This window comes from Berghia stephanieae, chromosome 1 (assembly GCF_034508935.2).
Source record: "Berghia stephanieae isolate SIO BIC M18660-M18661 chromosome 1, UCSD_Bste_1.3, whole genome shotgun sequence".
Lineage (NCBI taxonomy): Eukaryota > Metazoa > Mollusca > Gastropoda > Nudibranchia > Aeolidiidae > Berghia > Berghia stephanieae.
This window is the reverse complement of record NC_088360.1, coordinates 43,074,719-43,099,517: the sequence shown is the minus strand read 5'-3', so window position 1 is coordinate 43,099,517 and position 24,799 is coordinate 43,074,719. Positions and strand designations below refer to the sequence as shown.

Here is a 24,799-nt window from a genome sequence, read left to right as displayed (position 1 = left end):
GTAGTAGTAGTAGTAGTAGTAGTGGTGGTAGTAGTAGTAGTAGTAGTAGTAGTAGTAGTAGTAGTAGTAGTAGTAGTAGTAGTAGTAGTAGTAGTAGTAGGAGGAGGAGGGATGCAGAAAATAAAGACAGGCTTTTCAATTTTGACACGGCGCCGCCAAGTCTGGGACTTTTTTGTCTTAGTGCAGAAGGCTGCTATATTTTTCTACTATCACAAACGATATGAACACGGGACTGGGACAGTCCTGTCCCGTTGATTTTGTAGCATTTCAAAACGGCTTGGGACACAACGGGACTGTTTTGTCCCGTCCCAATAGGTGCGGTAGGTTTCTCTAAATTCTATATGTTACAAATTTGGGACAGGACTGTCCTGTCCTCGTGCGGAAGGGGTCCGATCACTCCCCTGGGACACCCGGCAAACTCCCTACACCACGCTAACGTTTAATTCATACTCCAACCACCATTGAGTACAGACGATACAAGTTAATTTGCATTTTATTTTATTTGTTTTCCACGTTAATTTGTGTATTGTTGGGCTGACGAAGGGTTTATACCCGAAACGTCCACAGGCTTCAGGCAGCCCTACCGTTTTCTACTCTTTTTACGAAGAAGATAGAATAATGTTTAACGAAAGTAAAAAACGAGAAAGTCGAAAAACGAAAAATTTACAAGCAGTTGCCATTGGTAAATAAAAGCAAAAGCCCCGTGTTTATCCGTTTATCAGTCTATCCCAAGGAATCGCTCCGTCGACATGCCAGTTTTCTGTGTTCATGTGATTAATTTCAGATTTTACCTCGAAATTGAATTCAATTGAAAAAAAAAAAATGTGAATACGTTTTTACAAAGGCTATGTGACTATGTGAATATTAATACAGTAGAACATGAAAGTAACGTACTCGGATATAAATATAGCGAGAACTCGGAAATAGCGAGTAAAATCTAAATCCCCGTTTTTTCCCCTCTTATTTGAGTCAATAAAATTAGCATGAAGGTAGCGAGTATGAAAAAGAGGTCAACTCGGAAATAACGAGCATTTCCTGCCCCAGCCTAGGACTTCGAACGAAGTAAAGCAAAACAACAGACAAGGACGATTTAAATATTTTTAGCCTAGCTTCTTTCCTTTTTTTATTTTTCGTTAAGAGTAACATTACATAGTAGTAGTAGCCTAGTCTGTAGTAGTACATAGTAGGGGAAACACATTTGGGTGTGTGTGTGTGTGTGTATTGGGGGTGGGGGTCAATTATTCACCCAATGTGGTGCCTCGCGACACGCGAGGTAAGCACTGGCAGCCAAGATGTCAACACTTAGCAGCATCGGTCAGCGAGTAGCATTCGTTAACGAACAAAACGATCAGCGAGAGAGGGGAGCGTGGAACCATCATTTTCAGTGGGTCAGTGATTGAGTGATGCGCTTGCTTACCTCATCAAACATGTCTAGTGCATACAAACACTCGCACACACACATACACGAAATCTTGATGGAAATGGAAGGGGTGGATCAACTTCAACCAGCGACATCTATAGAGACTTCAACCCGTGGCCATCATTACGTAGTTAACGAAGGCCGTGTTCAACCCCGCCCCCACCCCACTTTATCCACACACAGTCATTTGCACACACGCGCGGCACACATGCACAAACACACACACACATTGTCTTTCCATATTTTTGTACGGCCGAGTGACCTTTCCTGGCAACTCGGGAATAGCGAGTAATCAGGAGTGGACCCGTCGAACTCGCTATTTCCGAGTTCTACTGTATGGTTTTGTGGGATGACATTCGATTTCGGACGGAAGATCCCCGGGGCTCGAGCCTCGTACGGCGCATTGTTGAGTCATTGGAAAAGGCCTTTAACTCACATTCTCTCACCGTACTTAGGTGTCAAATGAGTACCTGGTCGTTAACAGCATTGTCTTTGTCGAAAAAAAAAAAAAGTAATGTCGTCTACCTAACAGTAACTGGCGTTTATGACAACGGAGTGTCTCCGTACACGGTAACTTACTTTAGGCAGTTTAAGTTTAGTGAGCAGCAGCAGTGGGAGTCAAATTGTGACCCAACTCGCCCATAAGAAAGTTATGACTGGAAATTGCCGTTCGCTTTTATTAAGTTTTAGGGGGGGGGGGAGTTCAATTAAAGATGCATAACTTCGTTATAAAGAGGAATATCGCAGACCGTGTGAATCACACACAAGATCCGTCGTTACGGCATACAGGGCACAACCCAAACATGGATTAATAACTTCCTACATGACCGCAAGCAAGCTGTTAGTGTTAACGGATTTCGCTCGACTGAAGTACCTGTTAGATCGGGTGTCCCTCAGGGATCTGTCTTAGGACCCTGTCTATTCTTGGCATACATTAATGACCTACCACTTAATCTAACCACAACAGCCAGACTCTTTGCAGATGATACTGCAGTCTACAGCACGGACAATGACAAACTGCAAGCGGATCTGTGTCAACTAGAAATATGGGAAGAAAGCTGGGATATGAAGTTCCACCCAGCGAAGTGCGAATCAATGCCCATAACAAGATCAAAAACACCCAAGATAACTGAATACCACTTACATGGACATACATTGGAGACAGTGAATGTTGCAAAATATTTTGGTGTTAGCAAGAAAAAACCTAACATGGGATGAGCATATTAACAAGATCACAAGTAAGGCAAACAAAACACTGGGATTTTTAAGGCATAACCTAAAAATTAGCTCCTCGAAAATCAAGGAAAAGGCATACAAAACATTTGTAAGACCTGTTCTGGAATATGCTTCCACTGTTTGGGATCCCCACACCCAAAAATACGTCTCAAAAATTGAATCAGTGCAAAGAAGAGCTGCACGCTACGTCCTGAACAGACACCACAACACCTCAAGTGTATCAGACATGCTAGAAAAACTACACTGGCCGAAATTAGAACACAGCAGAAAATCAGCAAGATTAACAATGCTATTTAAGATCAAGCACCACCTCGCTGAATGCCCAGTCATCAAGAAAAAATTAATACCAGCACCTTTGATACAGAGAAGAGGTAACAACCACCAATACAGCCTCATAACACACAGAACACAATACCGTGGGTTTTCTTTCTTGCCGCACACAGTCACGGACTGGAACCAGCTTCACGCTAAAGTGACCGAAGCCACTACAGTTGATGCTTTTGTGGCAAGTTGCTATGCAGATACTTAGACCCTACACAAACCATCACTGACCAACGTTGACGACCCCAGAAAGTCCCTGGAAATTGATTTTAGACTAACGATTATAAACAAGGAATACAGAGAGAATAGAAAGCAGTTTCATATTTGCCATAATAATCAACCAATTGATTGTGGGCAATCAAATCAAAAGAAGAAGAAGATATCTTGGTATCATTATTTTCGTTACCAACCGGGCACCTAGCCTCAGGATCTACGTACACGGTTACAGTAACATACATGGTAACCTTGAATTTCGCCTTTAATGGGTTATATTGTATTGTTTGATTTTTTTTAATAACACACACACACACACACATACAGAGCGAGGTCCATCCATTGCTTGTATTTTTTTAGCGGCAAACCAGTTACCGGAGTTACCTTGTACGTAGATCCTGAGGCTAGATGCCCGGTTACTGTGTATATAGACACTGCCTTATGACAAATTATGTCTCGTTCTAGATACATGTTGTGTTATGGGAAATGTTATGTGTTTCTGTTGGTCAGGGACCCTTCGTCATTGTAAAGCGCTTTGAGCACGTTTAGTGGATATTGTGCTATATATTTAAAAAAAACACAAATAAACTATATGTTCAAAGGCATCTTGGTGTGGTGAAAGAACTTCATGGTTTTTACCTTGCCTTGTTTATCATCACCATTAGTAAAGTTAAAGTATAAGGGTAAAATAAAAATTAAATTGGCAGTTTAAAACAAAAAAAAATTCGAAATGTATAAACCTGTAATAGGATTAGATAATTCAAAACAGGTTTTACTTAACTCAAAAAATCTGAACAATGTGATGACGCTATTTTCTCTTTATTACAGGCAGAAAACGAGGAGACATAACCCTCAAGCTTTCATTTAACATTTGTAAAATCAGGTCCATAATGGATATGCTGTATTTTAGACAATTTCGACAGACAGCTCTCTTTTTAACCCTGAGGGCTAAACAAAATATTCCCAGACAATGTTTGCATTCTGCCAAATCGGCGAAAAGATGTCTTTTACAATCCACAATGGTACCTAAGAACAATGGCACAATTGTCCATCACCAGTCATATCCATTCAGGCTTACAAAATGTGGCCTTCACACCAGTCCAAGGCGGGAAGTAAATCCGTTGTTATGGCTCTTTGTCAAGCCTATTGCTAAAATTTCAGCAGCATTGACCGGAAGGTAAGTTGGGGAATCAAACAATAGAATTTGAGTAATATTTATTCTCGCTATAGTTATGATAATGATTATTATTATAATAATAATAATAATAATGATAATAATAATAATAATAATAATTATTATTATTATTATTATTATTATTATTATTATTATTATTATTATTATTATTATTATTATTATTATATATCATACCAGTTTAGCACAACCTAATTTTGTGGGTTTTACAAAAATTTAGTGCACCAGGGCGAACACTTCCATACACACCGAAAAAATGAAGAAACGAGAATGTTGTTGTTGATGAACGTGATGGCGATATTTAATGAACGATTGAGGAATACAATGCAGCAGGGTCATATTTACAGGACAACATGTACATTAGATAAGCATGAAGAGCAGAAGAATACAGCAGTATGTGCAGCAGCAGGTCGACTGTAAAATATAATGTTTAGAAATATATATATTTTGGTCACATTAAATTTTACAAACATATTATAATATGTGGAATTGCAATTAATATTGTGGTATTGACAAGATTGAAGCCATCATAGATGCACCTATTCCAACAACCAAAACCCAACTACGTTCATTTCTTGGTCTTGTAAATTATTACCACAAATGGCTCAAGCAAATATTGCAAAGTCATTGTATGACCAGCTTCAGCACAGCCGCGAACTCCAACGGTCTAACCAATGTCAAGAAGCCTTCGACAAGATCAAAACTATGATCTCGTCCGATGAAATTCTCATCCTTTATGACCCCAAGCTCCCATTGAGACTTGTATCTGATGCCTCACCATATGGCATTGGCACAGTACTATTACACATCACAGATATATAAAGGCAACATGAAATTATAAATGATTGAATGCAATGAATTATAGAAGTACAAGTTTATCTCTGTGAACGCAATTTGGCTACAAACCTGAGATAATTTAAACATGAATCATAATAACTAAAATGAAAAATCAAAACTTACATTTCTGGTGTATTTACGATCGAAAATGTAACAAGACCAAAGCCTTGGGACCATATAACACCAGTCCTTAAGTCACTACACTGGCTTCGAATAGAAAAAAGAATAAAATACAAAATCGCATGTTTTGCTTACAATTGCCTTCACCATACATCACCCGAATACCTTCAATGCCTTGTCGGGGAATATAAACCAACTTGATCTCTGCGATCCAGCAGTTCTTTGCTAATGGAGAAAAGCATTCCAAGAACAAAGTTTGCTGAGCATGGTTTTGCATTTTCGGCTCCAATCGTATGGAATTTTTTACCACCTAAAACCCGACAATGTGAAAGTCTACCAGTCTTCAAACGGCACTTAAAAACCGATCTTTTTCATTCTGCTTATCGTGATTCTATATGAATTTCGAACAAGATGTGTGTGACTGTTGTTGTGATTTTGTAGCCAAATGAATGAACATGTGTGATACTTAAAAAAAAAACTATTGTAAAGCACCTCTGAGCACTGTTTGTGGATATATTGGCCCTATATCAAATAATAATAATAATGATAATAATAATAATAATAATAATAATAATAATAATAATAATAATAATAATAATAATAATAATAATAATAATAAAATACATAAAGGGCTTCAACCCGAAACATTCAAAAATAAAAAATAGCACAGTTAAAACTGGATAGTAATAAATGATATAGTTAAAACTATATCGCAGTCAGGGGTAGTTCCTCCACGCATGAAAAAGACAATGAAATTGAATGACAAATAATTCTACAAATACTCAAAACCTTAAAAGACACAAAAATCTTAAATTTGTTCACATTGAGAAGAATTATAGATAACAATAACAATGATGACGGTGGACAGAATTATAAATAACAGCAATGATAAAAATGAAATAACGAGTGATGAAAACTGACAAAGAGTGACAACTGAGCACAAAGCTATAATAAACAATTCTGGTCTAACCAGAACAAGTGAACTCGATGTAATTTCTTAGTTTTCTTGCCAGTTGTTAGCACAACGATTGTAAGAGTTTTTCCTGAGAAACTTGAAGATTAGTTGTTTTGTCAGGAAAAAATGGTTTCTAATATGATAGGGGCTTTCAGCTAACTGCTAGTCTTGTGGAAATAAACAGTAACAGGTAGTTGTCATTCAACTAAAGTTTTAAAAATATCATGTAATTGTTAATCTCTTTTTGAAAACGTCCTTGCAGTACCATGTAATACTCATGATTTAGATGACATTTTACTACTGATATTAATTTTATGTTGGTCAATGATTGTCATGAGATTATATTTATTGTATATCAATTATTTTCAGAGGTGTCCGAAAATGGTATAGGGGAATGGAACCAAAGGAGAGGAAAAAAATTATTGCTGCCCTGAAAAGAAAATGGTATCTGATAGCTGGGGCATTCGGGGCAGTGGTCAGTTTTTTTGTTGTGTATTATATTAGCCACATTGAAGAGACTCCAATCACAGGCAGGAAAAGATTTGTGGCCCTCACTTATGACCAAATTCTTTCAATTGCGAATGTTCAAGGTGAATCAGTAAGTATGATAATATACTCTGTGCTTTAACTAGGTTCATAGTTCATAGATCATCCCAAAAAAATTTCAGATATGATAACTTTATTGTTGAATAGCTTTGCTTGGCCCGGCACTAGAATTTGAAACAAATTGCCTTTAGAAATAGAATCACCATCCCTAGAAACATTCCAAAAAAAACTGAAAACTCATCTTTTTCAGTTATATTTCGATGAGCAGCTACTCCAATGTTTGATAAATTATTTTTTGTTCGTGTCTATGTGTGTGTAGAGGGGGGGGGGTGTGAGTGTGTGTATGTGTGTGCGTGTGTGTGTGTGTGTTTAAGTGTTTGTGAGTGCAATCATGCTGTGCATGGGTGTATTTAAATTTATGATATATTTACATGTCATTGTAATATGCCCACAGAGCCTGCATAATATAGCTGGATATGCTGCGCTTAACATATGTGCACTATTATTATTATTGTTATTATTAATAAAAATAATGATAATATTAAAGACAATTAATCTTTCAGAGGGATTGTTATTGTTAGTATGTTAGTATACATTTTGAGTAGTAAGCTTATTAGTTTGGCATTCTAATACTTTTACAATAAAGCAATGTAATAAATTACCAATACACGTATTGTTTTTTTGCAAGCATCGAACATTCTTTTGAACTTTTTTTTTTTCTCATTTGACCCAAATTGATCATTTTGTTATCTAATCTTTTTCGGGGGGGTCTTCGGAATTAATTAAGGTGAATTATTTAAAATTCCTTTTGTTTTCTTTTTCTCTCCCATTTCAAGTTAATTGAGACTTACAAGGACAAAATGTTCCCCTCAGACTCATTGCAAGTAAGGCGAGTCATGGATGTGGCTCAAAGGATCTTGTTGGCTAATCCAGAGTTACAAAAGATGAACTTTGATAATTGGAAAGTCTATGTTATAAATGATCCAACAGTTAATGCTTTTGTTTTACCAGTAAGATTATTTTTTTCTCATCTTTTATTGATGGAACTGATTTTATTTAAATAATAATTTATATCATCGTTTATCTGTTTATAACTGTTACAAAGTGAGCAGTAACAGTGAAAGCTTTAAAAAAAAAAAAAAGGACCCAACAAAAAACAACAACACACACCCCCCCCCCCCCCCCCCCCCAACAAAAAAAAAAAAATTAAAAAACTTGAGCTTTTATATTGCATAATATCCAATAAAAATGCTCAAAGGGGTCTATGGCCAACAGCAACACTTAAAATATAAGACTTGACATGATGCCTGTTAGGCGATATTACAATTTTTTTGGACAGAGACAACGCTATTAACGGCCAGGTTCTCATTTTACACCTGAGTACAGTGAGAGAATGTGAGTAAAGAGCCTCTTCTAAGGACTCAACAATGTGCCTTCCGATACCACTAGACTACATAGCCACACATGATGACAGTGGTCTTGATTAAGTTCTGCATTTGAGCAGTTTACGATTAAAAATTAAAAAACCCCCAGAAAACTAGAGCCATAAATCCCATGGAGCTTGAGTTTAGATGGAGCTTTGGTGATGGTAAAAACGGGTTGCTACCCTTTTTACACTAGTCTATCATAAAATACTTTCCAATCAGTGCTTGGTGGTCAGGGGAAATCATGCCCAACCTTCCATTAATACTGATATATTGTTTAGGTGCCTAGATGTCATTAGGTGTTTAGCTTTTGGCTCAAACTCTCAAACCTAATTAAGCTTTTGTTAAGGGTCCGCTTATCCAATTGTTTATTTTTTAATAATTTCTTTTCTTCTTTTTGTTTTCAACACATTTTGTTTCCTGTTGCAGACAGGTCAAGTTTTTGTTTTTGAAGGCATGCTGAATTTAGCTCAAAATCAAGATGAATTAGCTCTCATTTTAGGACATGAAATGTCCCACACTCTTCTTGAACACGGGGTAAGTTTTAAGAGTACTTTTTTCTAAAATTTAAAATATTCAAGTATTTTTTCTTCATTTTTATCGGTATGACTAGCTCTTTTAAAGGTTAAGGAGAATACTCTTTTTTTTAATTGTCTTTCCACTACTTCTTAGAAATACAATGGAATTCACATACAGTCAATACTCTTAAATTCAACTTCTGCTTAAACTCAACACCTCTGGTTGGTCCCAAATTTTCTGTTCTTTATCTAAGTGTGTTGCATTGATAATGGATAAAGTCAACACTGCTTAAAGTCAACCAATCTTTCTGGTCTGGTGGTGTTGGTCTATTAGGATTCCACTGCATTGACAAAAATGAGAGCTCATAAGGGCGTCTTTTTAGATTTAAACTACGTAATATGAAAACAGCAGTTTATAGATTACAATGTTGGTAACATCACAAAATGCTACTATCCTACATTTATGCTTACGGTTAATGACTACCAAGATTACATCATCATGTAACTGTCATTCTGCAACTGCTTAAGTACTAAAAATATAATTCTACAACTCATCACTATCTAATTGGGGGAAATTACGTACTTTCTTAAAAGTGGGTCTTGGTGATTTTTTTTTTTTTTTCTTTCTCGTTGTAGCAAAATATAACATGGAAAATTTAAGTCATCAGTATTTTTTTATTTTTCTGTGTTGAGAATTTATATCTTAGGAGGACATTTACATATATTTAATATATTTACTTACTGCCCATTATGCCCATTGGTATGTAGGGTAACAACGAAGGACCTCCATCTTCCTTTGTCCTTGGCCATCATCTTCAGGGAGCTCCATGTCTCCCCCCACTATCTCATCTCTCCCGCCAATGTTGTCCTCCAGGTTGCCTAGGGCCTTCCCCTTCTTCAGCGTGGCTCAGTGGTACGGTCTTTGCTTTGTACCCAAAAGATACCGAGTTCTAATGACTGCTGTGCTGTGTGGCCTTGAGCAAGTCACCTCACCCTAGCTCAATTTGTGCTGCCATGCGACTGACCCTGGGTTATTCCAGTCTTCCCTTGGAATAGACCCTAGAGACAAATTTCCCCTATGGGATGAAAAAAGGAAATTGTTTTTTCATTTATTTTTATTATTTCTCTTTCCTCCTGGTGTCCACTGTAGGGCAGTTTTGCTGATGTTTCCCTCCTCCTTTTTCATAACATGTCCTATCCATCTCCACTTTCTTCTCATGATGATGTCCTTCATGTCTTCCATTCCACATTGATCTAGGAGAATTTCATTTTAAATTCTATTTGGCTAGTAAATGTTCATGATCCTCCTTAGGCACTTTGTATGAAATGCAGACAGCTTGTTCATGTCGCTATTTGTCATCTTCCAGCATTCAGATCCATACAGAAGTGGTAAAATAATACAGCTCTGGTAAATTTTAAGTTTGGTTTTCATAATGTAATCTTTTGATATCCAATGTGTTCTTTGCTTTATTTATGTGCCTTTAAATGTCTCTCTCAGCTCCACTAGTGCTTGTAATAAGGCTGCCTAAATATATGAATTCATAAGTATTTTGCAGCTGTGCGGCTATGTGGTCTAGTGGTATGACACTCGCTTTCGGATCGGAAGGTCCTGGGTTCGAGCCTCGCTCAGCGCATAGTTGAGTCCTTGGAAAAGACTCTTTACTCACATTCTCTCACCGTACTCAGGTGTAAAATGAGTACCTGGCCGTTAACAGCGTTGTCTTTGTCCGAAAAATTGTAATATCGCCTAACAGGCGTCACGTCTCGTCCTACATGTTAAATATTGCTGTTGACCAGGGACCCCTTGTAAAGCGCATTGAGCACGTTAAGTGGACATTGCGCTATATAAATGCTCAATTATTATTTTTTTTATTTTTTTATTTTTTTTTTTTCTTCTTCGTTAATTAGAATTGGGGTGGAGTGTTGAATGTTTAGTGTCATTAATTCTGATTTTTTAGTATTGATTTTCAGTCCTTTTTGCTGTCCGAAAGTGTTGAGTCTTGATAATTTCTCTTATAGATGTTGCTGTGTGTGTGTGTGTGTGTGTGTGTGTGTGTGTGTGTGTGTGTGTGTGTGTGCCAAAAGTGCTATTTTGAAGTGTCCATCGAATTCCTCTGTTGTGGTCCTCTTGTCATTTGTCTCATTACCCAGTTTATGGCAATAGTAAAACTGGTTGCTGACATCACACATCTGAGCCTAACATCAGTTTTAATTTCGAAGTTTTCATAGCTATCTTCGGATTTACATGTTAAGTTATTATAAAAGCTCTTAATGAGCTCAACTAGATGTTGGGGTGTTCCATCGTGTTTTAGAATCTTCCAGATGCTCACTCGATGTAGACTGTTGAATGCTTTCTTAAAGTCAATTAAATTAATATACCTTTGCCCTTCATTACGTTGTTCCATTATGTTTCTTAAAGTGAAGATGTTGGTCAGTACTTTGATATATTTATTTCATGTATAGTTTGGAAGTATAGCAGTACTGAGTAAGTTTAAACCATCTGTGAATTGTCGCTCATTTAAAAGAACCACCAAATGAAATGAACCGACATTTTGAAGAATATGTTTGCTTATTCAAAACACTATAAACGTAAGTGGATAAAAGTTACTTGGTATGGATTTTGTAACAGTCTATGACACTACACTTAACCCCACTGCAGTGGGTGGTTGTTAACTTTTCCATGGATATTGAAAATCAGATGGCATTGAGTTTGACGAGGGACATGCTTATTTTTGAGCTCAATGGAGTTAAGAAATTTATTGAGGTTAATCTGTCAGGTGATCTTGGATTATTATTCCATTGCTGCTCCTTAATATGGATATCACTGGTGGATTCACTTGCTAAAGTAACCAATGTTGGGCACATTAAATTATGACTTCTACAAAACATCCCTAATCACATTTTACAAATTGTTATAGTTATAGCAGTGACAGGTCCCGATAGGTGGTAGAGCACTCACTTCTCATGAAAAGGGACTGAGATCAATCCAGGGTGAAGTCAAGATTTTTTTCTGACCTCCGCGGTCTACCCATCAGTGATTGGTAGCTTGCTTTGCAATAGACTAGCGTCCTATCCAAAGTCTAGTAAGCAATTGCTCTTGTCCATTTCATGCCATAGAATCCAATATAAACTCTGGCTCCAAGGGCCTAACAGCTCTGAAGGATTGTTGCATAGGGATGTACCTGAAGTTCCAATTTGGTGGAGAAAATGCATTATTTGCCAAGTGCTGTAAGCAGCACTATCTTAAAGAAAGAAACCCAAATTTAAACTGACGGTTTTCCATCATTGCCCACTCTCTTTCACCGGTGCATGTGTCCATGTCTGTATGCCGAACATATTGAATTTAGGTAATTTATTACTTTTCAATGGAGTCTATGACTATGACCCAAGAATGTTTCAAGCAATGGAAATTCTAACTTTCATCAAACTGTTCGTTTGTGTCTTCCTCAATGTGCTGTAAGCTGAAACTTAATCACATGTTTATAAAGACCATTAATGAATGAGTGTATTTTTGTTTTCACATGTATTATAATGTACCTGATCATTAGCCTGAGCTTTATTACCTTTACACCATAATTGCTAAATTCTTTGTTCAACATTTGTATCACACAGATAGAGGAGCTGAGCTATGTTCAGTTTATGGATTACATCGTGATATTAGTGATGGCAGCATTATGGTGTGTCATTCCAAACGATGGGATTGCTCTAGTAACTCAATGGTTCCACAATAAAATGGTTCATGTGAGTTCACAATATTTGTTAAGTTTTGCCTTTTGAGTTTTGAAAATAGAATAAATAGTGAATTAAATTTTATGAATCTATATGCTACTATGTTTTTAAAATGTTATTTCAATCTTCAGTTTTATTCGAAGTTAATTTCAAGTTAATTTTTTGTGCAGCAAAGAAATGAATTTAAATGAATAAATATAATTGCCTTTCCATTAATCTTCCCATCCACAAGAGTCTCATCATCTCATTCCCCATATTCAGATTTGATCAAATGGTAGGGAGAAAACTTGATGAACTGAATAGGTAAAAGAGTGGAATAAAAGTATAAATTAGGATTCATTGATTTTCATTATTTATGACAAATTCATGTCAATATTTTCATTATTTAATTGATTTTTTTTTCTTTCGCGCTCACAGATTTTGGCTCATCTACCACACAGTCGTGAATTAGAGACTGAAGCAGATTTAGTTGGTGCCATGTTGGCATCGAAGGTAGGAAGATCTTCTATTTGACCAAATTCACAACTGACTGATAGGAAACAAATTGGTTTTTAAATGTTTCTTTTCTTGCCTTTTCTTTTTGCCTAATAATGCCTATTTTGATGATTTTTTTAGTGTGTTTGGTAATATTAAAAAAAAAAAACATCCCTTTTAGTTTAAAAGTTGTTATTTCAACTAAAGTCTAAGGATGGCTAGTGTTATATTACTTTTTGAAAGTGATTACTATGGATCTCAATTTTAACAAGCTAAAATCCTGTAATATATGTACCAGCACTTTGCATTTGATGAGATTCATATTTGGCAACCTTGGTTATAATAATGATGATATGACAAGAATGTTTTGAGTGCATGTTGTAGTGAGTTTGCGTGTTGTGAGAGCCTTCCCTCACTAGAGATGAAATTTTCTTGTTTTTTTTTTTTTTTTACTTCTTCTTTGTCTGGCACAGCATCATAGAAATTTTTTAAGATTTTATTTTCACTCGTGTCTGCTCCCAACTTTTCACTTATAGATAAACAATGTATTATGGAGCATATTTCCAAGTTGTTGGCTTAATCTTTACATGTTTAACGTTTTTAAAATATGCAGAGGAATACTCAAAACAAGACCTGCATACTGTTTGTGTAGAATTTAACCATTAGGTCACCCTAACTATCATTCAACTATTATTATTATTATTATTATTATTATTATTATTATTATTATTATTATTATTATTATTATATTATTATTATTTTTATTATTATTATTATTATTATTATTATTATTATTATTATTATTATTATTATTATTATTATTATTATTATTATTATGTGGAGAAATAATGACTCATCTGTCCTTAATGTTTGAATCCAGGTTAAGAAAGGCTTGAGTTTTTAATTAATCCACATCCATTTCTTTTTTGTCTGGCACTGTATAATACTCAAGTTTTCATATATTTATTTTACACCAGTGCCTACCTCCCTGTTATTCAATATCATGTTTTAAAAAAACAAACTTATGGAGACGACACACAGATTTATAGAATGTTGTACAGAGATAGGAAAGTAGTATCAGTGCTACCCATCTATGAGAGATGTATTGCTGATGTGAAGAATTGGATGAACTCCAAAAAAATTAAATGAAGAAAAAACTGAAGTGCAATATTTTAGGTCGAGTAACGATAAAGAGAAGATCGATCGATATCATATGAATCTTGAAGGATGTAACATTGAACTGAAAAATTACTGCAAAAAAAATTTCGGAGTCATTTTAGACAGTCAATTATCTTTCAATCAACGAAATCATGAAACAGTCTATTTTCATTCTTCGCAATAGCTCATCAACCAGTGTCAGCCATGTTGACCAGAAAATGTTTGAAGGATTCATAAGCTTTTAAAAACGAAGAATTAAAACAAAAAACAAATTCAATTCTTATTTAATTATTTCTTAGGCTTGCTATGATGTAAGACATGGAATGGTACTCTGGCAGAAAATGGAAGCTGTGCAGAAGATGGAGACGGAGGAGATTGATTTGCCAACATTTTTGTCCACCCATCCACACAATTTGGAACGTGCTGATTTTTTTGACTTTATCATTCCAAAGGTTAGTTATATTGGTGGTGATTTGTGCCTTTTCCTAATTTATGGAGCAGTGCAAAAAATTATTTTTTTTAAATTAGATATTTCTTCACAATTTTGTCATTCTAGGTTTATAAGGTGTGATGTAGATTGTGTTTGCCTGTTTTAAAACAATTTTGTCACTTATCGATTCTTTCGATTCATCATTGTAGAGCAATAGATTATACTCAGAAATTAAAGACAAATTTCTGTCATGTGATAAAAATGCAAGTTTTCTCTTGAGTCGTGTATATATAAAAAGTTAATGAACAAACGGTTATGATTTTCATTGCTGAGGTGAGCTGGCACAGCTTTATGGTTTTTGCTTCTTACCCATAAGGCACTAAGTTCAACTCCCCACCGCATTGTGTGGCCTTGAGCAAGACAACTGTGGATGATGCTTGGGGTATTTTTGTCTTTATGTGGAATAGACTCAAAAGACACTCAATAAATGGATTTTAAAAAAAAAATGGTTATGGTTGCTAAACTAAATTATTTGATTTGTGAAGCTATAGTTTTAAGGGTCTAAACTTGTTTATTACTTTTTATAGTTTATGATGTACATTTTTTATTTGATTTGCCTTTTGGTTTAATTTTAAAAAACTCATTATTTCAGACCGAGAAATGGAGAGTTGAAGGACAATGCCCTCTTCTTCCCATAAATGATCCCCGAAAAGCCATTCAAGTTATATCAAAATTAGCTGACGAATATGTAGCAGCTAAAAACACTGGTCAAAATTTGAGACAAGTTCAAAAGGACAATATACGAGGAATAAAGACAGCAGCTCCAGTGGATTTACCAATATCTAAAGTAATGGATGCCAAAGAGCAAAGTACGACTGTGTGTATACAAAAAGATGAGTAGAAATCTGATTAGGTAAATTATAATGAAAGTGAAAATACGAACAATATTCGGGTGGTAGTGAGTCTAAAGTTTATGTCTCAAGTGACTCTTGATTAAGTTATTTGGAAAAGATTTTTGATTTTGAACGTGGTAAATTTTAGTTGATAAAACTTACAATCCTTATTTTTATAAACCCAAATAAACAGGAGTCAGCGAATTTATTTCTATGCAAGTGCAATGGCAAATGGAGAGTGATCATTGTAAGGGCGCCTTTCAAGCGTCATGTCTCTTCCCCACGGTGGAAAAGAGCTTGCATTTTAGTTGTAGTGTACATTGCTCTCACCGACAGTCGGTCACGAGGTCATACTACCTGGCGAGCAGGGGTCAACGAGCTACTGCCAGTACCGTCAAAATTCCATCAAAATGATCAAATGTAATCATTTGTAATTCATTTGCGTTATAATCTTTAACTATTGTTATGTATTATATTATTTCTCTGACACTTCATCTTTATTCTCATGTGATTTCTGTTTCTATGGGATAGATGTACGTCAAGTTACAATGAAAACAAAAGACCTCATATTTCAAATACTCATAAGTACACATAGACTAAATTGAATCAAGAAATAACACATTTATACAAACACCACCCCCCTCTCAATCCATACATAATACAGGGATAATACTGAACTTTTCACCCTACAAAAATCTTCAGTGCGATTTTTCTGAAACTCATGCAATGTGGTTTTGATTAACAACTTGTCAGGTCCAATTCCCCACCAACCAGTAGAATAACGAGTCTCTGACCACTGTTATCATACTAAAATCTGAGAAAGTCATCAAGTAATCATTAAGATACTTCACGCTGTTGGTAACAACACAAATAATACAATGCCGGCAATGTTATAGCCACAGTTCTGTCATACTCTTTTAAAAAAGGCCATTTTAACAAATTTGGCCAGAAAACTTGTCCTTCAAATATTGATCAACTAAAATAACCCTCACCTTGTCAAAAACTCTCAAACCTGGGACTTCCTTGCTGTTTTAAGTTTGAGAGTTTTAGTTAAGATGAAGTCTCAGGTTTTAGAGTTTTTGACAAGATGAGGATCATAGTATTCGATTGATATTTATTGAAGAACGAGTTTTCTGGCCAAAATTTAATTACTTTTCACAGAGGACAGAAGAGTTGAAGAGATGCAAACATTAAGAACATCGTGGGATTGAGATCCATTCATATCGTAATATGTGTATTCACACAACTAATGACCAGTACAATGTAGTAATGATAATATAATAGTATAGTGCAGTCGAATGCTAGTACAGGGACTATAATATTATAGTATTATAATATTATGTGTGGCCAACTTTCATGACCAGCCCAGTTTATATGGACATTATTCACTCTCTGATTTTAGCCAGTGTTTGTCTTAATGTGAGGATAGTTTTAATGTGGTGGATAGCGACATTTTGGTTGACGGAAGATGATGCTGGCGGTGGTGATAGCAACAACGTATGTGATGCTGGTGGTTTAGGGACGGTAGCAGTACTGGTGCTGCTGAAAATTATGGTGATGCTGTCGTCGGGGCTAATATTTGTGACCATTATCATCTATTCACGTTTTCTGGCCAAAATTTTAAAAATGTGTGTGTGTGTTTTTTTTTTAAAGTACGGCTGTGTGATCGTGTTGTTGACGATTGGTGTAGTGTATGGGTTGGAGCGGTGGTGACAACAGTAGTAGTAATGATAGAGGCACTGGGATTGGGGGTGGTGATGGTGACGATACTAGTTGTACTGTAGACACGGGGGATGGTGGTGGTGGTGGTGGTGGTCAGGATAAAGACGACAGTGGGCGTCAATAACACAGTGAGGTTAAATGATCGGGAACACCACATTGTGAATGTAAAGTATATTAGAACTAATATTATATGTCCTTCAATCTTCATTTGATAATAACTGATGTCAATGATTTTCTACTATATTAGAACAACTATATTCATGACATCACCATTTAAAACCTATAATAATCGAAATCTTCAAACTTACTCATAATGAAGTTTATTATTTGTATGTAATCATACCACAATTTTTAAGCAAATAATCTTTGACAAACATTTCGCAGTAATTAAATTAAAAATTACGTATACCAATCACTGGTACTCAGTCGAGCCACTCTACGAAACGAAATTAAACTATGTGTTATAATAATCGCATGACCTAGCAATTTTAACAGTTAATGGAGTTGTGATTGGAATTTACAATTCTTTTTATTCTATATCTGTGGGTATATTAGATGACGTGTAACAATGGAGAGAAAATGAGGAAAAAGAACAATCATAAGTCACTTATTACGTTTGTTCGCCGGCAGTGACTTTAACCTCGCTGACCCCTGGTCTGGCACTGTGTGGCGTGATGAATCACGCAGGTAGCATGAAAACTAAAAGGAACGATATGTTGTAAAACGAACAGCCGTGTCCCATGTGTAAAGTGTTGCTGTTGGCTTAAATTCTTTGTAAAGCGATTTGAGCATATTTAGTGGACATTGGTCTCATTATTCTTTTTCTTTTCTTTCTGTTAAGTTGTCACCTGCAATTCACAACCTCTTTTTGCTTTAAAAAATATTGGTGGTTTTGAGAATTTTGTAGCTTTTAGAATGATCCATAACATTTTTACGTACAGTGTTGTATATGTTGATTACCTCGGTCGCAAATTGGTTAAGTCAGGAAAACCTTACTATGCAGGAGGTTTAACAAGTTAATGATGATATATGGTCTAATGGACATGGACAGTTTCATCACACTTTAAAACAAAACATTTTCAAAGTATAGTTTTACCCATTGATTATAGAAAAAGTGCATCGTCTTGGTAAAAAATTAGAAAAAGGTACATTCGAAGAGAAGAATTTGTGACTGTGGTTACTGATATTTTCTATCATTTTTGTAAATGATTTATATATATTAGCAGATGATAATATGATGATGATGATGATGATGATGATGATGATGATTATGATGATTGTTCTTATTGATATTATTATTATTATTATTATTATTATTATTATTATTATTATTATTATTATTATTATTATTATTATTATTATTATTATCATTATTATTATTATTATTTCAATTTTTAATATTATTATTATTATTGTCGTCAGTTTAAAATCCAGCATCAATGTCTCAACACCAAGAGCCCACATCACTTTCCACTTCATTGTCATTTCCATAATTAGTCTCCTTACAGATATTCTTTGAGTGTGAAAAAAAAAATGAAAATATCGGATGAAGCAAGGCCTAGGATGTATGGGGGACTTTTCAATATTTCCTTATATAAAGTTTTTACTGGAAATTTTTATTTTTATGGATATTGTAGGATATATCAAGGGGTGGATTAGAAAATACAAATCCATTTAATGTAGTGGATTTTTTTTTCATTTGAATCTTGCTTTCTACATTATATTTAACTCATAGGGGCTATCTTTTGGAATCTGGTCCTACTTGTCTGTCTGGGTGGGGTTTTCTGACCTCCCATAGTGGGCAGGGAGGCACTTACTGTATCTTCTATCCCCCTACATCTGTTTTCCAACTTGCTCTTGTCTTTGTCTTGAAATGAGATTAATTGGTTTGTCCTAGCCCTGGGCGGATACCCTGACTGGAAGGGAAACAGTCAAATGTATACCTAGTCAGTTTTGGGAGATGATATTTTTTTTTCCTTGTAAATTTTCTCCCTATGCACAGTATTATTTTTTGGATGATTTGTAGACTTTGAGTGTGTTCCTCTGAGTGCTTGTGTCGGGATAAGACTTTTAGGTGATCTCAAACTAAGTAAGCTGATAGTATGCTCTTGGAATCTACTTCTGTTCCCTAGTTGAACCCATTCCCCTTTGTCTTACTTTTTCTTAGGTGCTTTAATTGTAATTCTAGAACTTTTTTACTATCTCATTTTCTTCCTTTTACTGGCGCTGATATGACCTAAATGAACTAAGCGCCGTAAAACCCTTAGAAATAATAACAAACTACACGTCTTTACTCTCAATCTAAGTTCATTTTTTAAATTAATTTATTTTTTATTGATTACCGTTGTCAATCATGATTTAAGATTTATGTGAATGAGCTTTTCTACAGGCTTTTTGACATTCTTTGCCTACTTTTAATGTATTTCTGTAATACTCTCCAGAGTGACGAGGCTTTGTTCTCTTTTTCAATTATGTTTTCTCTGGGTCAAACCATTGTGGTTTTTGTATACGTCATTTACATGGTTCTCTGTTACAATTTTGAATTGAATATTAATAGAATTCCACCTTTGGTTATCATTTGAGATTAATGCATAATTGTTGATAAATTTCTATTTTTAAAAATGTATGTAATATTTATATGATATTACTTCAATTACATTTACTGTATTCACCGTTACGATATATGGACCATGGTCTTGCATATTATAGTAAGGTTTTGTTGACTCTTCAACACGGGACAAAATCAAAATTATAAAAAAGAAAAAAAAAAGAAATGTAAGCTGGATCTTTGAATAAAAACATATCTCTCACTGCTGATTACCATGGTATCTGGTATCTTCTGCAAATCAAAATTGCTGTTTTGGTGAATTCTTCATTTCCTGTGTTGAAGCCTTTAATACTTTGCTGATTCCACGATGTTTTGAGATTGTAGAGATAATCACAAACAATTCTGAACTACCTCAACAACAAAGATAAATATTTTGACTGGTAATTGATTTTTCAAGAACTTTCCCTCCATAGATGTGCATTTTCAAAACTTACTGATGTTGACTGACGCTGTGATAATTCTATAATATGTATCGATAAATGAGATAATGCCATATTGTTTTTTTATTATAAATTATTACCTGCCTTCGTTGTTGTTAATAAATTAATTTTAGATTTGAAGGGCTGTGGGCAGTTACGGATGTTATCGCAACAATGTCAGTATGAAAGGAATATTTAATCTATGAAGTGAAAATTTGATTTGATCTGACCTGCTGAGCAATAAATGAAGCCTTAAAAATATGTTGTGTAAGATTGCAAATATATTTATTTAATTATTTTATATGCAATTTTATTTATATTAAATCTGCCTATACATCAGGTCATGCAAATTTTACACCATCGTGTATTTTCTCTCATTTTTGCTCATGTAATTTTTTTTTTTTTTACAAATCCAAAGTTAGATGCAACATTTGAATGGCGCAGTACTTTGGCTGAGAAATCTATTAAGTAAATGTAAGTAAAGTAGAATGCGTTCCAAAATTATATTTGAACTTTTTGTGGTTTAAGTTATACTTATATTATAGACATAGTAGTAATAGTTGTAGTCGTGGTGTAGTAGTAGTAGTAGTAGTAGTAGTAGTAGTAGTAGTAGTAGTAGTAGTAGTAGTAGTAGTAGCAGCATCAGCATCAATCTAGTAGTGGTAGTAGTAGTAGTAGTAATAGTAGTAGTAGTAGTAGTAGTAGTAGTAGTAGTAGTAGTAGTAGTAGTACTAGTAGTAGTAGTGGTAGTAGTAGTAATAGTTGCATTTACATTTAAGAAGTAGTTCTTCTTCTTCTTCTTCTTCTTCTTCTTCTTCTTCTTCTTCTTCTTCTTCTTCTGCACTGTATTATTTTTCTTATGCACTGTATTATTTTTGTTATACATATGTAATATGATTTGTAAACATTTTAGTGTACTCCTCCTACTGGAGACCTGTGCTTGTGTCAGGATAAGGCATTTAGGTGATCTCAAACTAAGTACACTGATAGTATTATGCTCTTGGCATCTACACTTGTTCTCTATTTGAACAAATCCCCCTTTGTTTTTCTTTTTCTTGGGTGCTTTAATTGTAATTCTAGAACTTTTTTTTACTATCCCTTAAAAACAAAAACAAACTTCTTCAAATTGTGACGTTGGTCACTAAAAGATAGTGAGCCATTAGGATGGCACTCAGATGCACTATACAGCTCTCTTACTCAGATACTGTATCCAGACAAACAAAATTTATTCTTTTGCTTTCACTTTATCATATATTTCTCATCTGCCGACTAAAAAGGTGACACAGAAGAAATATATGGCCGATTCTGTCTGGTGAAGGCCTATGTAAGTATCACAGTGATCTTATTTTACTAATCATTGTATAACAATATTGTATTTTTATATGCTGAGGAACTGAAGGGCTGACTATTCTGTTGATAGTAGCTACTCCAAACCATGCGGTTTTGACGTCAACGAGTTTTTTTTTTTTTTGTGTATGGGCTTCTTGGTACTGCTGAATACCGAAATCTGCCGAAATCCACTCCAGTAGGAAGTGAACCAGAGACTTTGAGAGTTGCCACCAGTTAAGATTGAACCATAGTCTATGGGATGAGGGCACCGGTGGGGATTGAACCAGGGACAATGGGAGATGGGCATCAGTGGAGATTGAACGAGAGACTATGGGAGGTGGGCACCAGTGGGGAGTGAACCCTAAACTGTGCGAGGTGGAAATCAGGGGGGAGTGAACCAGAGAATTATGTGAGCAGGGCACCAGTGGGAATTGAACTGGAGACTATGGGAGGTGGTACCAGTGGGGAGTGAATCAAGACCTGAGTGAGGTGAACACCAGTGGGGAGTGAACCAGAGACTATGGGAGGGAGCACAAGTGGTGTGAGTTAGGCGCCAGTGGGTAGTGAAACAGACTATGGGAGTTGGGCACCAATGGAGAGTGAACCCAGAACTGTGTAAGGCGGGCACCGATGGGTAGTGAACCAGAGACTATGGGATGTGGACACCATTGGGGAGTGAACCAGAGACTATGGGAGGTGGGCGCCAGTAATGAGTAACCCCAGAATTGTTAGAGGTGAACACCAGTTGGGAGGGAACCCTGAACACCCACCAATTGGTGGACACTGGTGGGGAGCGAAAACGGGACTATAACAGATAGACACCAAGAGAGTATAAACCCTGGACAAATGAGATATGGACACCAGTGAAAAGTAATCCCTAGACTACATGAGATGGCTACCAGTCAATACCAGTGGGGAGTGAGCCCAGGACAATGATTTCAGGATGTAGACATATTGTATCGGGTTCACTCCTCACTTGAGTCCGCTCCAAATAGTCACGGGTTCACTCTCCGTAGATGTCTTCTTCCATATCCCTAGTTCACTCCCCAGTAGTGTTCACATCTCACAGTCCCAGATTAATTCCCCAATGGTGTCCACCTCCCCTGGTAGTGGGTTCACTCCCCATTGGTATCCACCTCATAGCACCGGATTCACCCACTGTCCACTGGGCTCACATTATGCAACAAAAAATCTAGACAAATAGAAATGGTAAAGATAGAATTATGCAAAATCTTCAACAATAACTTAAAAATCACAATCGAAGTAAACAAAAAGATATTTGATTTCTTGGATATAACAATCAATCAAAACAAAGCGCATACCAACCATATTCGAAACCCGACAACATCCCAACATCAATAGCTATAGATAGTATGCAGATGACGTCACTCAGGCCTTTGTTATTGTTTTTGCCATCCGCGTTTGTGAGTTGTTCTCACTAAACTGTATTAACCAGACTATTAAAGTTCATGGTTACACAGAGTTTGTGTGTTGGTCCGTTATACTTCTGGATGGCAATGTTGTGAACTCCTTGGCCAAGCGCATTCTATCTATAGCAATCATCCTCCATCCATAATCACCAACATCCCAAAGAGCGTCAACAAATGACTATCTAATAACTCCACAAACAGCGAAATATTCAACGAGGCAACGCCACCTGACACAGACGCACAAAAAAGTGTTTACAAATTAAATGTACACTGAAATAATATGAAAATGAAGAAGAAAATAGACATATTCCCACAAAAGGATACAAAAGAAGAAGGAACATAACATGGTTCAACCTTCCTTACAACTTACAGTAAAAACCTGAGAACCTCCATCGGCAAAACATCCTTCAACCTCCTACAAAAATGCTCCGACAAGATCATGTTTTTGTTTGTTTTTAAGGGTTTTACGGTGCTTGTGACGCATTTGGGTCATTTCAGCACCAATGACAAGGAAGAAAATGAGATAGTGAAAACATTCTAGAGAAAAAGTAAAGGTACCCAAGAAAAAGTAAGACAAAGGGGAATGGTTCAAATATGGAATAAATGTAGATTCCAAGAGCACACTATCAGTGTTCTTAGGTTGAGACCTCCTAAAAGTCTCATCCAAACACCAACACAGGATCCCACTGAGAGGAATACATCCAAATGTTTACAGAATATTATATCCAAAACAGAAAGTTCTAACAATACATAATAGAGAGATGATTTACAAGAAAGAAGAAAAAAAATATCCCAAAACTATACATTTGATTGTTTCCCTCTCAGCTAATAATAATAATAAGAAAAATAATAAGAAGATGGACGATGATGATGAGGGGGGATGATGACGAGGAAAAAGAGTAAGCTGAGAAGCCAACAGGGAGTGGAGAGAAAAGAAAGGGAAATGAGAAGGAATGGACAAAACAGAGGATTGGAAGTGGGAGAGGAGAAGAAAGAAGGGGCAAAGAAGAAACATGCGAAGAAGTGGACGAGGAGGAGAAAGGAGAGTAGGATTAAAACAAAACGGAGTGGGAAAAGAAGGTAAATAAGAAAGAGGGAGGGAGTAGAGGAGATGGGGGGAGGGGAAGAAGAAGAAGCGGAAAATGAAGACGAGAGGGAGATGAGATGAAGAGAGAAAGTGAAGAAAAAGCAGACGAGGAAGAAGAAGAAGTGGGGCGGAAGAGGAGGAGGAGGGGGGGGGGGGGCAATAGAAAAGTATAAAGAGATGGAAAGTGAAAGAGGAGGAGAAGAAGCAAGTAGTGTTAAGAAGAAAAGTTAAACTGCCCTTTATTACAACTCGCGGCCTGTTCAGTTGTGACATGCAATTATGGATGCTGCAGTTCACTTTCACGCCTTAAATACTGGCATTGATTCCGGATTAATGAAACATGTGGCTGTTAGAACTTTTATCAGAAATCGTAACACATAACGTATTCTTGTTGATATCAATCATGTTGTAGTGGTGGGAGAAACACATACACACGCACACACACACACACACACACACACACACATAGAGAGAGAGAGAGAGAGAGAGAGAGAGAGAGAGAGAGAGAGAGAGCCATGGTGATATTCACCTTGGCATTGTCACGCATCAGTGAACAAGATTCGGGGTAAATTTTGAGTGGAAGAGAAGGGAGCAAAACTTTTGCATATGACCCATGTGATGTGTTAGGAAGTCTGTTCTTTCTTGAAAATTGCGCTCAATGTCTTTCACATCCTGACTGCCTGATCTCTATGCCTATGAAAAATCGTGTGCTTATTCCGTCCGAAGCATGGTATGTCC

General features: G+C 36.0%; 1 protein-coding gene across 1 annotated transcript; it reads left to right on the top strand.

The window, feature by feature from the left end:
* Window positions 1-642: 642 nt before the first annotated feature.
* Window positions 643-18,302, top strand: LOC144975275 (metalloendopeptidase OMA1, mitochondrial-like). Its single transcript, XM_078919215.1, has 9 exons — window positions 643-682; window positions 4,019-4,367; window positions 6,664-6,892; window positions 7,677-7,850; window positions 8,694-8,801; window positions 12,395-12,523; window positions 12,929-13,003; window positions 14,443-14,595; window positions 15,226-18,302. Exons 2-9 carry the CDS (start codon window positions 4,081-4,083, stop codon window positions 15,472-15,474), a joined length of 1,404 nt encoding a protein of 467 aa, XP_078775341.1. The 5' UTR covers window positions 643-682; window positions 4,019-4,080; the 3' UTR covers window positions 15,475-18,302.
* The last annotated feature ends 6,497 nt before the right edge of the window (window positions 18,303-24,799 follow it).

What these genes read in the sequence shown, in the direction of transcription:
- LOC144975275 (XM_078919215.1), top strand. Translation starts at nt 4,081, where the DNA reads ATGGATATGCTGTATTTTAGACAATTTCGACAGACAGCTCTCTTTTTA. An exon ending in TTAATGCTTTTGTTTTACCA is followed by an intron (nt 7,851 to 8,693) that starts GTAAGATTATTT and finishes TTCCTGTTGCAG; the next exon opens with ACAGGTCAAGTTTTTGTTTT. An exon ending in ACACTCTTCTTGAACACGGG is followed by an intron (nt 8,802 to 12,394) that starts GTAAGTTTTAAG and finishes TGTATCACACAG; the next exon opens with ATAGAGGAGCTGAGCTATGT.